Source organism: Vulpes lagopus, chromosome 8 (assembly GCF_018345385.1).
Source record: "Vulpes lagopus strain Blue_001 chromosome 8, ASM1834538v1, whole genome shotgun sequence".
NCBI classification, from domain to species: domain Eukaryota; kingdom Metazoa; phylum Chordata; class Mammalia; order Carnivora; family Canidae; genus Vulpes; species Vulpes lagopus.
The window spans coordinates 67,790,413-67,806,053 of NC_054831.1; the positions used below are offsets into that span (position 1 = coordinate 67,790,413).

The following is a 15,641-nucleotide window of genomic DNA, read 5'->3' on the forward strand; positions in this document are numbered from 1 at the left end:
ATGTACAAAAGAATTATGGGAAAAGTCAAGGAAAGGAGAGAGAGAGAGAGAGAAAGAGAGAGTGTGTGTGTGTGTAGTGTGCACATATACCAAGGAGAGTATTTGAGGGAAAAGTGTTCTTAGCAAAGGAAAATGTAAGTGCAAAGGCCCTGAGGTGAGCATGTATCTGGATGTCTAGAACACTCATGGAACAAGGAAGTCAGTGTAGCAGGAGCAGAATGAGAATGTAAGAGATGGTGTCAAAAGTAAGGAGCGGGGTGGGATTGTGGATGGTCAGACCAGAGAGGGTCTTAAAGGCCACTATGAGGACTTTGATTTTTACTCAGTGAAAAGAGAAGCTACTGGATGGATCTGAACAAAGCAGGTATAAGACCCACTCACAGTTTAACAAGAGTTGTTCTGGCTGAATTGAGAAGAGAGGTTAAGGAAGCAATAACAGAAGCAAAGATACAAGTTAGGAAGCTATTTATGATGATAATCCAGGGAGGGGTGCCTGTGTCTTAGGCCAAAAGGATCGCAGAAGATGTGTGAGAAGTCATCAGATTCTTGATAGATTTTGAAGATACAGACAACAGCATTTGGATGCAGGATACAAGAGAAAAAGACAGTTAAGAATGATTCAGTGAGGGATACCTGGGTGGCTCAGTGGTTGAGCATCTGCCTTTGACTCAGGGTATGATTCCAGGGTCCTGGGATCGAGTCCTACATTGGGTTCCCCAAGGGGAATCTGCTTCTCCCTCTGCCTATGTCTCTGCCTCTCTGTCTCTCATAAATAAATAAAATTTTTAAAAATTAAAAAAAAAAAAGAATGATTCAGTGATCTGGGGCAGTTGGGTCTTGGGTCTGAAAGACAAAGCAGGTGTACTTGAGGTGTGGGATATTATGAAAGGAGGTTTTTGGGAGAAGTTGGGAAGTCTGAGAAGTCTATTAGACACCTTGGCAGTGATACTGAATAGGCAGTTGGATATATGGATCTGGAGTTCAGAGGACAGACCTACAAAGGAATGCTATTTACAAGTCTAACATCAAATGAAACCACTCATGTAATGAGTGTAACTTGAAGAGAGAAGACCAAAGGACTTAGCCGTGGCCGCTCCAAGATGTCTAGTTGAAGAGGAAGAACCAGCCAAGGAGAAAAAGGAGACAAAGTGAGATCAAAGAAAAACCAGGAAAGCGTACTTGCAGAGATCACATACATAAAGTATTTAAAAGAGGATGAAGCAGTCCAACACGTCAATTAAGAGGAGGACTGAGGATTCGCCCATGGATTTGGTAATGGGAAGGTCACTGCTCATCTAACAGGACTAGTTTTGGTTGAGTGATGGATGAGTAACTGGAGACCACATCGGTACAAGGAGAACAAGTAGGTACCACATTTTGAGGGAGTTCTGCTGTAAAGAAAAGGAGAAAATGGGATAGCAGAGGGGAATATGGTTCAAACTTCATTGAGAAGGGAGAAATAACTACATTTTTAGGTGCTGAGGGAGATTCCATTAGAATGAGAAGTAGCGATGAGGAGAAAGGCAAGGGTTTTACAGTTGTGTTGAGATGGGGAATGGGATCTAGTGCCCAAGTGGGTGGGATGGCCATCGCTCGGAACAGAGTAGAAGCAGAGCATCCAGGCAAACACGCAAGTTGGGCTCGGTGTGGTAGTGGGACAATCTTTTGAAAGTTCTCCTCTGCTTGCTTCTACTGTGTCTATGGAAGCAAGTTCATTGAGGAGGGAGAGGAGATGGGGTTTTGGGGCTTGGTGAGAAAGGAAATGGTACAGAAGTCTTGAAGAGTAGAAAAGTGAATAGAAGAGAGATATTAAATATTATTTCTGGGCAGCACTAAGAGCCAGCTAATGATAAATTTAGGATGATACAGGTCAGTGGGGATGTGGCCAGGTTCCCCTCACAGAGGCAGGTGCGGGAACAGAGAGCTGCTTATCTAGGACTGAGGATGTGCTGAGCAAAAACGACAAATATTTACTGAATCAGATTGAGCTGAATGATACTTACTGCCCATCACCATACAGACTTTGGAGAGTAGTTTTCTCTGTGATCACCTGCCTGTCCCACCCAGCTTTTGTCATCTTCAAGAAGAAATCCACAAAACCAGTATTCTGAAATACTCACCGCCCTTCAAATCTGTGTTTTAAAAAATCAAACAACGCTTTCTGCATCATATCTGTGACCTGCAATTGAGCAAGCAATACATTAAGATAAAATGAAAATAGTACTAATTACAACAATTATATTCCTAAGATTGTTTAAAAACCTGGGCTTCCCATTTGGACAGCACTGCACGTGTAAGATTTTTTTTTTTTTTCACATTTTTCTGCTGCAGAGTTCTGATACAATGACAACTAAAAAGGCCAAGTTCCCCAAATTTATCCTGATGTTTTAGTGACGATACACTGACTCTGCAAGTGTTTTCAGGCACTCTCCATTTGATACCATTTCCCCAGACTGAGTAAGCAGAAGCCAGCAAAACCTCCAAAGCAACAGCTATAAAAACAAAACACAACGGGAAGAGATATATACCACAACCTGGAAAACAACATGCTTCCCTGCTATAAGTTCTTTAAGCTCTAAATTCAAGAGGCAGGTGGGGGTCACAGAGCAGTTCAGCAAGCGAAAGTCAAATATAGGGGGCTCCAGAGGGCACTTACCTCGTACCCCTTCAGAGAAGGGCCCACCAAGACCACTGGCCGCATGGAAGGTACCACATCATAAGGAGGAGTGTGCTCTGTCTGCAGAAAGAGAGGGGAGGACTTCAGATGGTTGACAGGCAGGGGAACTTAAATATTTTAAGTATAAATTATTCTTTCTGAACTCTGTAATAGGAGGCACTGGCTTTCCAGACCTTTCCTTTTTTTTTTTTTGATTTTTATATACATTTTTTATTACTTGCCTCTTTCTTCAATAAACTCAAACAAAGATTGGTGGGCTTATTTTCCTAAAGTTCTCAAGTTACCGAATTGTTTACAGTTTTCTTGCTCTCCTCAAGAAATACTACTGACATATTAGTTCCTAAAGCAGGAAGTGCTGCTTTTGAACAAAAACTAGGTGAAAGAACAGAAACATGCCTCATGCAGAATAGATGCTTTAGGCTTTACTGGAAGTTAACACGGCTTTCAAATGCATTTGAGAGTTTTCTGAAGACTTGAACGATCAGGCCTATCGCGGTTAAGTACGGAGAAAAGAAAGGTCTTAGCTAGCTTTGCATCTTAGAGGTTTGTCTTACCTGGATAAAGCCTAATTTTGAAACATTATAAAGTTCATTACCAAATACTTGAAAAGCCCTGCATTACTGTGAGAGTTTAAGGCTAACAGGCATGCTTGTTCCAGCAAGCAGTAATTAAGGTCACTAGCACAGGTTAGTGATTCATGTTTTTGAATTTCTGGTCTCTAGACCTTGAAACGTGGAAACTTGAAATATAAGGTTTATGTGTCTTGGAAGGAAGGTGGTTAATGTGTGCTAGCATATTCAAGCACGCTACAGGGGCCTCACAAGGTTTGCTATCAACTTGCACATCTAATATGCTTCCCTAGAGTGGTTTAGGTAATGTCTCTGTTATATAACTAATTCATGCCTTTCCAGGATAATTCCTCTCCTTTTTGGAAGAGCAGAGGGAGGAGCTAAATTTTGCAGCAATTTCTAAAATTTCGCAAAATTTTCAGCTTAGCTGCTTCACATAAAATGGTCAAGTTTTTTTTTTTTTTTTTTTTCAAAAAAATCGGGTAACAACAGCTAATCTGCTTGATTACATCAAAACCAGCTATTTCCAAAGCAGAAAATGCTACAGGGACTCAAAATGACTTTTTTTTATTGCAGAGGAGAGAGAGAGGCCTTAAACATGGAGGTAAACAAATCAGTGTCATGTGAATCTTTCGGCATTAAGGAGTGTCTAAAAAAGATATATTTTTAGAATCACAGAGACAAAAATTTTTTTTTAACTATTTTAAGAAATTGCAAAACTAACGTGCGAATGTGAACTTCTGCATCAGCCTGTTGCCCAAGAACATTCTACTGTTGCTTAAAATGGCCCATTACAGGGCACCTGGGAGGCTCAGTCAGCTGAGCTTCTGACTCTTGGTTTTGACTCAGGTCATGATCTCAGGGTGAGGAGACTGAGAGCCCTGCCTGGGGGTCTGTGCTCAGCGCTGAATCAGTTTGAGATTCTCTCTCTCTCCCTCTGCCCCTCCCTGCTGCTTGTGCTTGCTCGCTCTCTCTCACTCTCTCAAATCAATAAATAAATCTTTTTTAAAAATTGCCCATTACAAACTTTATGACTTTGATCAAATTTAACTTGCTTCGGGGCGGGGAGTTAAAAAGCATTTCAGCTCAATAGTTTCCATGTTGAGATTTCGTCTAGAGTAGCAGACAAATATATTTATGGGAGGTGAAAATAATGCTGTGACCGTGCTGTCAAATTTTAGTCCTTCAGATTTTACCTAGTGTTCAAACTTAATTTTAATAGACACAAGAAAGGTAAAATACATTTTCAAACAGGGGAAAAAAAAAAAAACAAAACAAGACAAACATAATACAGTAACAGCACAGAGGCCACAAGCACCAGTCTAAAAGCAGCCTAAAACATGGAAAAGAGCCTCATCCGTGAATCTCAGGTTATCTTGCTGGTTTTGAGCTCTACATCAAAGTTCACCACATAATCAATAACAGAAGAATGAATACCAGTGCCGAAGGCATCATAAGCATATTTGTCATGACAGCGATTCCGTCTGGGATCATACTGAGAATGTTTAGAAGCCAAGTCCTTATAGCTATTCAGTATAAGAATACCTTTTCCATTGTTGGAATTGGGAATATGAATTGCACAGCTACCAAGAAATTTTATTTTGAGTCTGTAAGTATTAAGTGGCCCAGTATTTTGGAGGTCTTTGGTTCCTTCGATCTCTGGCTGCCAACTAGCGAAGCATTACCCATGCTGGTCATCAATCAGCTTCTTATTCAATAGGGTAGCTACAGAAATTACCTTATTTGATGGAATATTGGTACTTTATGCCCTATGGATACCGACACCATGATTTTTACCTACTCTTTCCTGCTAGCCTTATTTTGTTCCAATTCTTTAGCTGAAAAATCACAATCAACATTTTTCAAGGTTGAGAATTTAAGACTAAGCAAACTTTGAAAATATATCTCGACTAACATGGTTTCAGTTCATGTCACTGCTCTATAAAACTCAGTGTCTGAGGGATGCTGATTTTCTAGGCATCCGCACTAGGAAGACTGTCTGTCACTTGGCTGCAAGGTTTAGCTGCGCCGAGAAGGTAGGACCAGAGAGAAGGGCCCACTGGTGCGGGTTTGCATCAAGCAGGGGCTGTCTGTGTTAACACACACACAAAAAAATCCGGGTTTTCATTTTTGCCTGGAGCGCCAAGGCCTTCCATTATAAAAGTAATCCTCATTTATTTAAAAACAAAACAAACTTTATAGTGCAGTCTCTGACATCTCATGGATAATTTCAGAGTTCCTCCATGTGGCAAAATGCTTGTGTGCAGGGGAAGAGAACCAAGGACACGGAGTTTGGGACAGAGGCGGCTTTCCTCCACACACGTCACGAGATGTCCGCATGGTTTGTGCAGGACACATGGCTCAATAGTAGGAAGTAGGATTCCAGAAGACAGCACAGTTGGCTGTGCAAAGTGGTGTGTCAAAAGAAAGAAAGGAATGGAAATTGTGTGTGTGTGTGTGTGTGTGCGTGTGTGTGTTGGGGCGGGGGGGGGAAGAGGTGATGTCCTTAAAAAATAATGCTTTCAAGCTACAAAACATGTGAAAAGAAACAGATTTTGTCTGGAGTAAAGGGAGCTCTGGAATACTCTGGTTTGCAGTCAGGGGACAAGGAGCATCACCGTGTAGCATCTTGCCTGGCCAGTGGCAAAGGCTCTACGCGTGGCCACTGCCCCGTTATCTGACAGGTGAGGTCCTGCAACCTGACTGATGGAGAAGGCAAGAACAGGGGGAGAGTACTTATAGAGGACAAGAGGAGAAACTCACAGTAAACCGCCAAAACAAGCCTGCAGTTTTCCAATGGTCTTGCTCATCGGCAGATTTTGCACCTAGTGGATTAGAAGTTTAAATACTGACTAAATTAAAAATTGAATAATTTCTTTTAGTACAAGCTATGTATCTGGATAGCATAAATCAGAATCTAATAATGGTTTTAATATGCTTGATATAAGTTAAATTTCTGGAAAAAAAAGAAAGAGACAAAGACAGACAGAATAAGCATGCACAGTAGAGGTGCATTATTTGGAGCTGTCAGCGTTTGACATCTCAGAATGTTGGAACAGATTCCCTTGGTGGTAGATATTTATTCCATCAAAAAGGATAAGTACTGTAATCTTGCTTTAACAAGGTCACTCACTGAATTTAGTCGGTTTGAAAGGCATGGACTCAATTAGCTGTTTGAGAGGTTCTCTTCTTGGGATAGGAATGACTGCATTTAAATGAAACTGTGGGATTTAATGCTAATGATGCCAGTGGCAGGATAAACACAGCTTATGTCAATGTAAACTTACCGATTTCTGCTTCTGCTTAGCTACAGCAGCATGGAAAAGAAACAAAGAATAACACAGCATGCACGTTATTGGCTTATCAAAGGACGCAGACAGTCAACAGGACCAGAAATGTGACGCAGTGCAGGTGAGCAGGTGGACAGATGGGAGTTTGGAAGTTATTGTTACCTTCTTAAAGAAGGGTATTCTTTTCTCTTTGGAGTGGGGTGACGTTACACTGTTTGCACTGGGTTTAGGGGAGCGGTGGTTTGCTGGAATATCATTTTCTTCTGCATCTAAGCCAGTAGCATCTATGTCTATAGCTATATACAGACAAACAATTCAAAAATCATCAGGTAGACAGGAGAGGAAAAACAGGTTATAAAAAAAAATAAAATAAAATGAAAGCAAACAAAACTAACCATAGTAAAAGATCTATCATGAGTGCTGAGCATCATCAACAAAGTAAAATGTAAAGTAAGACACGTTAAGAACGCAACGTCATCAAACCTAACAAAACCCAAAGATTTCCCCTCAGGGTAACTGCTTGCTTGCACAAATGAGCTGCCTGCTAGACCTCCTGGATAATATTTTAGAGAAACATTTTTAAATGTGTAGTTTCAAATACAGTACTGGTATTTTTCCACGTCACCTGTAGATAAGTATGGTTCAGAACATCCGGCTTTGCGCCTTATGGGATCGTCAGTCACCTTTTCAATAATAAGCAACTACATTGGAAACCTTATAACAACATGCCTCAGATTTCTTATTTTGCTTGTTTTTGTGTGAAAATAAGGGCACTGTGAAAAGCTTCACGAAAAACACAACAGGCATTTGAGGAAAAGCGAGAATAGAAAAATCTTAAATTCAGGGATGCCTGGGTGGCTCAGCGGTTGAGCATCTGCCTTCGGCTCAGGGCGTGATCCTGGGGTCCTGCGATCGAGTCCTGAATCAGGCTTCCTGCATTGAGCCTGCATCTCCCTCTGCCTGTGTCTTTGCCTCTTTCTCTGTGTGTCTCGTGAATGAATACATTTTAAAAATCTTAAAAAAAAAAAGAAAAATCTTAAATTCAGGCAATCTAAAGGTGTCCTACACAAGGCAAAGGATTCAGGGAGGCTTCCAGGATGGGCCAGATTAAAATGATTCCAAGGGGCACCTGGGCGGCTCAGTTGCTTAAGCATCTGCCTTCAGCTCAGGTCATGATCCCAGGGTCCTGGGATCAAGGGAGCCTTGCATCAGGTTCCTGCGCAGCGGGGAGTCTGCTTCCCCCTCTCCCTCTGTGTGCTTTCTCTCTTAAATAAATAAAATCTTAAAAAAATAAAATGATTTCAAGATGGTATGTACCCTGTCTGGCAGGCCTGACTGAAAACTAATTATAGAGCACTGGACCTCATGATCTCCAAATGAAATGAGTCTTATAAAATGACCTGATAAGAGAATTCTGACGATTTCCATAAAGCACTTCTAGAAATGCATTTAACATGAGAGACAGAGTGGAAGGACACAGAGAGGCCAGAGAGCATGGCACGGGTCCCCTCGTCTGGAGAATGAGAGGTTTAGGCCTGTGGTTCAACATGCTTTCACTTTTAAAATCTTTTGTCTGGAAAACTGGAGCACTGAAAGATTCAGTGTTAAATGAAAAAACAACAACAAAAAGATCCAGCATCTCATTCCGAAGTTGATAAAATGCTTCCACGTGCAATGACTACAGAATTTCATCAGCTGCAGAATCGGAACTGGAAAGTATTTTGAGGATCACTTTCAACCCTCTTATTTTTAAAAGACTGAGATGATAAGACTCTTAAAGAGTTTAAGGGACTTGGCAGAGCCAGGACTCAGAGGCGAGGCTCTGGGTCTGCGCGCCCCTGGCCCATGCCTGCACCCTGCTGCCTGTTGGGGGGGCGCTCTCAATGCAGGCACCCTCTGTTCCTCAGCTCCCCGGGGCTTTCCAGGTGGGGGTCTTCACTTTTGGGATTCAGGAAGGGACCAGAGGTGAGCTCCAGAGAGAATTATTCTATGGTTTAGATGAGTCCTGGAAAAGAGAGTCTACTCAATCTAACAAAAAAACCCCACAGCACATTCAGATAAGGAGCATCTGGAAGGAACGGTTTGGTGTCACTAAGCAGCTAGCATTCCTGCCACCGACAGGGGAACATGGGGGTTCACACACAGGCAGCCGCTGCTAACCTCTTCCAATCGTGGCAGATCACCTGACAGCCATCACATTTTTTTTTCCAGTTTGGAAATTATTATGGATATTGGGTGACTCAGCCTTTTTGAAAACTAGGATCTCTCGTTCAATTGTTCCTTTGGTTCATCTGATGAGGTCGACAATGCGTGATGGAGTGGGACTCCCCAGCACCGTTTGCACCACATTGCACGTATGAAGGGCCGCTTGCAGAGCAAGCAGGGAGGACTCCCTCTCCAGTGAAAGGAGTAACAGACCGAGTTAATTCCAGGTATTTAGTGAGACTTACCTAGTAAATAAGTCTTTCTCCTTACACCGCCCACACATATCGATGCACTGCAAGGCTCAGTACGTGGTGTGCGACAGAAACACTGTAAGTTGAGGCTGACTTTTACATAACCCTGTAATGCTCTTCCCTAAATCCTAACTTGGGAAGAATGCTGTTAGTGTCTGCCTGGATACTATGGAGAGGATCCAGGTCAGTTTTCTCACTATCTCTAGATCTACCTTAACCAAGTCAGATCGGTTTCTCCTCTGGTGGTAAATTCCCATCTACTTTTACCTTTCTCCTCTTTTCTTGGGCTTATAAAGGCCTTCAAGGGATGGTAACTTCCTGAAAGCCTCTCCGAAACAGGATTCCTGCAGGCGTGTTAGTTGACAGGACGCTGGCAAAGTTCATGCATGAGATTTTATGATCTGGCCATTCAGCCTGGTCTGCTGTGACCAGTGGGTGGATTTTTGAAATATTTTTTCTAAGTAAAAGTGGAAATGCATACAAAGTTTAGCTGTAATATTGCCCAGATGTTTGGCAACCCACACGTAGCCTGAGAGCCCAAGTCAGGTTTGAAATTTACCTATATTTTTTTGCAAGGGCTCAAAATCCCAAATTGAGAACTTTCTAATTTATTAGTTCTGACTTCTGGTTAACTTAAATTTAAAAGCATCTGGGCTTATTCCCAAACACAGGGAATTCTAAAACCTTTGGCCACTTTCAAAACACATTAAAGAAATTTACTAAGACAGTTAAGAAGCATGTTCAACTCTTTTTCATAGTTCCATATACTTTATTAGACTCAGATGGTTACCCCTTTTTTGTTTCATACTTGTATCTGCAGACCTTGGCAAATATTAGTATTTACTTGGTAAAAACTACTTTCATAAATATTAAAATAGTTTATTTTCTTAGTCCTCACAGAATGATGTTTCTTTACTTTCTTTCCTTTTTTTATTTTTTATTTTTTATTTTATTTTATTTATTTTTTTGGTGGAGAGCCTTGGAAACATTTTTTTTTTTTTTTGGAAACATTTTTTGAGACCTAAATTGTAACTTCATCTTAGACACTTAGGTCCAGTTGAGTGGCATGCTGGGGTGACCTGTGTGGGTACGCACATGTAGGTACGGGGAATGTGTTGTGTAACCAGCTACTACCCCATTACCCAGATGCGAGGTGGAAATTTCTCCTTTTCCAAATCCTTGAGAACTTCCAAGTATATTTGCTTTAGGCAAACACTTATATTCTTCGGTCCAGCAATGGGTGAGGTGAATGTAGATGGGGCCTCTGGGGGATACAGGTGAAAGTTACATCTCTAGGCCAATCCACACTGGATTGGTTAGGCAGTTTACCCTGGAAGGTGGGGTGGGGGAAACTTCTCTGTAGAAATTTTCTAGATTTTTCCTTTAGAGAAGCTGAGGTATTAATATGAAAATTATAGCAGGTTCCCAATGTGCCTACTGCAAATTTTGTAGCTGGCAAATGTCTCCAGTCATTAAGTGACAAGTGTTTTCTGTTCTTGGTATCAGAAAAGTTATTCCAAAGTCCTGTATCTATATAACACTTGCATCAAGTTTTAAATCATCCTTACTTTATTGTAGTAAATTAAACTTTAGTTTTAGTAGTGACAAAACTAAACTAGTAGTGATCTGTCTAAAAAAATGAAATATTATTTTTACAAACACACTAACTTACTCTTCAGAATGCATGTGGCCTGCTCTCCTGATATTACCAAAACCATGAGACGGCTACAGTATGGTTTAAAGAAATCTAAGAATTTTCCTGGTCTACAGGAGTGGCGCTGACATCTGTGGATGGAGCCGCGGTTCTCTCACTATATGATGTAACATTTCCCCATTTCAGGAACCTGGTGACAGTCCTCTCGAGTTTCTGAGGCAGTTTTTAAGATACATACAAAGGGTACAGCTTTAGATCATGATCTCTGTAACTTCACATGTTTGAGGAGGAGCGGAGATAAGCCTGTGCATTCACTAAACAGCTCCCCTCCCCCTGGTGGAGGGAAGACATACGCCTCACATAAGACATAAGCCCTAAAAGGGCTTCCATCTCCATTTCAAACATACTATTTTACTTAATTTGGGGCAACTCAGAATTACTGCAAGCTGTACATACATGGTTTTTGGAATCAATATGCATCCTAAAATGATTTATTTCTTATTGTGCTCAGATCTTGCACTTAAAAAGTTCTATCATTTTTATTAAGAAGCCTTCAATTGGTCTCTAAAAGCTGCCAACATTCAGGAATGAGGCATCATCAAGAGTAATAGGAGAATCCTGTTTTTAAGACAATTAGTTAGGGTGCAACTACTCCCCTAACTTGTCCACAGACACACACTCTACCCAATTCCAGCTTTCTCAAAATCACACAAAGAATCATTTTGCTCTAGTACTCTGATGGGGAGTCCTTGCAATCTTATTCTGACTCAACCGCTTCTCTTAGCAAACTAAGATTCTGGTGATCATGGGCTTTCTGCAATTCTATCAATTAATCTCTAATTTATATACAACTCCAAGTTCTACACAGATTGGTAGAGTTGCCAGATTTAACAAAGAAAAATATAGCCAAGTTTGAGTTTCAGATGTTTTTTTCCTACTGTAAATATTTCTCATACAGTACTTATATGAAAAAAATTATTCATTCTTTATCTGAAATTCAAATTTTGCTTACCATAGTGCCCTTCTCCACTGCCTTGGAAAGAAAACAGGAGTCCCTCTTCCTACAAGGGATTCTCTTTTTTCAATACTTCTACTCATCTCTGACACCCTCCACAGAGTCTTTGGGGTAAAACTCAGGTTAGGCCAGTCACTCCATCATCACTTTATTCTCCTTTTCCTACCTTTCAAAAACTTTTATCTTTCTTCTGTCTTTATTTAACTTTGAGGCTTGACACTGTGCTGGGCACCAGAGTGGGAGGTGTGTAGGCATAAAAAGTTAAATACACTCATCACTTTGGTCATCTAAACAACTTACAGGGAACACACAGACGTACTTCCTTTTTTCAAAGCCCTGAAAAAAAACTCCCCGTGTTGTTTCTTACTCCACGTAGGCATTCCTATTTCTGATCACTTTTGATCCTTCTAGGGTTCACACACTGAACCTGTGTATGTAGATTCACACAACTAGGTGAGATTGAGGAAAGCATGAAATGCAGAATGTGCCATTCTGCACTCATTTCCTACTTACCGGATGATGGCGGTGTAGATTTTCTGGAGCTAGGTACTATGTCACCCAAACTGGATGATGAATTTCCTCCTGATTTACTGGAGTAAAGCAAAAATTTATATTACACTTGACACTTATTTCAGATATTAAAACATTTGTATTGCTCAATAAACATGATTAGTCATTGTGTTTTTTACTGAATTTTAAATTTGCCTTTCCTACAAGGAGACAAATAGTAATTTCCCAGTGGAGATTCCTGGAGTACTTGAAACAGCCATGTAATAGTCTCTGTTTCAAATTCAAGGTTTAATTTTAAAAGGCCCTGGGAGAATGGAAGAGAACTAGGGTAATTTCTGCAGCCCTCACATTCTCTACCAGCATCACAGAGAGACAGCAGCAGAGATTTCCTTTGCTTCTTAGGTCAGAGACCCTCTGAAATAATGCAGAGAACCTTAAGGTTAATGACAAGACTTATGGTTTTTTTCTTGTTTGGTTCTCTTCTTCTTTTTTTTTTTTTTTTGGTTCTCTTCTTTGTCTTAGCTTGGTTACTTCTAATGTGTTAAGACTGAAAGTACTGAAGCTTTTTGAGCAGCCTATAAAAGAAAAACACAACAATACTAAACTTGCTAATCTTTACAAGATACACAAAGGAACATGACAGTGTGACATGATTTAACCCTCTGACAGCATTTAGCATTTGGAACATGTCTCAAGCATGACCAACATGGAGGATTCAACTTTGTTCATTGAGGTACAATTTGAAGAGCGTGTACGTTGGGACCAGTAAATCCTAAAATTTGATATGTAATATGCCAGTGTTTTAGAAACTTTAGACTTAACATCAGAACCAGAGCATTTATGCTTTTACCAGCATCCTGGCACGCTAAATGTACTATGACTAAAAGGCCCCCCCTTCACAGATGAGGACAATGGAAAGAAGTAGCGAGTGATAGGCAATTTTGGCAAGACAGTCTTACTGTCTAACATTTTTATTATCAGAACCAACCCTGGGTCCAACTGAATCTGCTACAGTGTCTATGCACCAAAGGGCAATGTTTAAGTTACATAAATATTAATATGAAAAAATAAATTCCACGAAAACACCAGTAACCAGGCTGAATTGTATTGCTACTATTCTGGCATTTTAATGTGTAAAACAGACCAACATCAAAAACTTACAGCAGCTAGAAGGAGGCCTCTGTATCTTTTTGAAGTTCTTAAGAGATACTCCAGTACATTTAACAAGGATACCAGACAGTATGTAAAATCAATAAAAAGTGGTATTTACAGAAGCAACTTCTGATTGTTTTATAAGAATATCCATTACCAGGACCTACACATTTTCTTCCAGAAGTTCTTTGTGTGTTTGGTTTTTATTTTTACTTCTTTCACAGTACCAAGTCTAACTTCAGTTCAAGCATGGCTCTGTTTTACATTCTCTTTGAATTTTAATAAAAGTCAAAGTATTATTTGAATTGTGTAAAAATTTCAAGGAACACCGCAAATAGTCAAAATGTTCAAAATGCAAATTTGCCCTTAACTTTTAATTCTAGACAAATGCCACATTCCTGAGCTCTGCCCCAAATTATTGCCTTTGATTTCTGTCAATTTTTATAATTTAAAAATCAGAGTTCTTGGGATCCCTGGCTGGCACAGCAGTTTAGCGACTGCCTTTGGCCCAGGGTGCGATCCTGGAGACCCGGGATCGAATCCCACGTCGGGCTCCCGGTGCATGGAGCCTGCTTCTCCCTTTGCCTATGTCTCTGCCTCTCTCTCTCTCTCTCTCTCTCTGTGACTATCATAAATAAATAAAAATTAAAAAAAAAAACCTTAAAAAAATCAGAGTTCTTACGTACTCTGAATTCTAGTTATGTACTCAAAACTGTATTTCGAATGCTAGAAGACAAATGTAAAAATCTCTGAAAACAAGTAAAAATACCTTCATGTACTGAAGCAAAAGCTTAGGTAAAAAGGACAAAATAAAATCAAGAAAATCAAAAGAGAAGAATATATAGTTGTAGGAAAGGCAACCTAGCTCCCTAGAATAAGTTATGAGATGCTACTCCCCAAAGTATTAGTCTTTTAAGGAAAAAAAAATGAAATAGCAGAACAATCTAATATAGTAAATAATAGCAATGGCAATATTAATATGTTTTGTCCTTACTGTCCCAGGCCCTCACTATATGATGTACAGGGTAACGCTGTAGTCTGTCTGAGGTCAGGCTACAGTCACATCTATCGAGTTTTCATCAGGGTTCTACTGCCTAGTAGTAGTGCCAACTTGGTCAAGTTCCCTACCTTTTGTTGCCTCATCTATGAGGTGGAGGCTCTGATACTTATTGTTTCCGCAGATCCTTATAAAGCTGAGCTGATGATTCACATCAGACCAGGGATGCCCACTCGGGAGGCAGAGGACCATGGGCTTCCTTAACAATTTTGGCTAAAAGTTTCCCTTCCTACTCTTTGAGAAATAGTTTTCCTTTCTTGGTTTGTACATGAATAAGCAGAGGAAAGATGTACAAGTTTATCTCTGCAAAAACCCATCCCAAATTTTCCATAATCCATTCTATAAAACACTATTGCAAAAGACATGAAACAAGAAAAATTTAAGATAATTTTCGTATATACATGAAAAATATCCCCATCCCACTAACCTAGATTCATAGGATACATTAACATATTAAAGGCTCAGAAAAATCCTTAAGGTAATTAATTTCCTATTACCTAGTACTGTCCTAAACTTATTTGACCACGAAAACTCTTGAAAATGCTGAATTATCCCCAACAAATGAAGTCAATACAAATGCCCCCTATCTGAGATAACCTCAAACCTCAATGAACTATATATATCACCAAACTGAAACCAGCAATAACTATACCCTATAAAAATTTTCCACATTATAAAATTTTGTTAGCTAATATTAAGATACCAGTATCAATCCAGAGAATAGAAGAATACACACTAAAGCCAGTAGAATACTGGAAATTGTATGAATAGAATCAGATCTTCAACATCTTACAGGTAAGATGTGCAAGCTTTGTTGGTCTCCTCGCATCTACTTCTATATGACTGAACGCATCTCACAATCTGAGAGCCGCCCATCAGCCAGGAATTAACAAAAGCCAAATATGGATAGAGGTCACCAAAAAGGGAAGAATTCCATCTGAACTAAGAGAGCCTGACAGTTACAAAATACTAAAGAAGATGGGTGTTCCAAACCAAAAAGGATCGTCTGTTTTACTTGTTTGCAGGTGCTTGACACACACAAAAATTCTTCTAATGCTAAAATTTTACCATTGACAAAGGATTTTGCAGCACTATAAGAAACAAATAAAATCTAAGCTAGAAAAAATAGAAGCCCAGCTATTCACATTAGTGAAAAGATTTGCCCAAATCACATCCCTCCCCACAGGGCAAAGCAGGCCATGTTCTGGCACTGGCCTGTTCGATTTCAGATTCACTCCAGGTCGGAGTAGCTCTTCCAGTG

General features: G+C 40.1%; 1 protein-coding gene across 8 annotated transcripts in view; it reads right to left on the reverse strand.

Annotated features, from left to right (window-relative positions):
• Window positions 1-15,641, reverse strand: part of CACNB2 (calcium voltage-gated channel auxiliary subunit beta 2) — a 382,570-nt gene that overhangs the window by 24,139 nt on the left and 342,790 nt on the right. For 5 of the 8 annotated variants that reach the window (XM_041767555.1, XM_041767557.1, XM_041767561.1 and 2 more), the window contains 4 exons: window positions 12,175-12,251; window positions 6,699-6,832; window positions 2,657-2,737; window positions 2,121-2,179 (listed from right to left, as the gene is read on the reverse strand). In XM_041767555.1, coding sequence (XP_041623489.1) covers window positions 2,121-2,179; window positions 2,657-2,737; window positions 6,699-6,832; window positions 12,175-12,251 — 351 coding nt within the window. Of the gene's footprint in view, window positions 1-2,120; window positions 2,180-2,656; window positions 2,738-6,009; window positions 6,072-6,533; window positions 6,554-6,698; window positions 6,833-12,174; window positions 12,252-15,641 lie in introns of all 8 variants that reach the window. The other 3 variants (XM_041767556.1, XM_041767560.1, XM_041767558.1) reach the window with 2 other exon arrangements.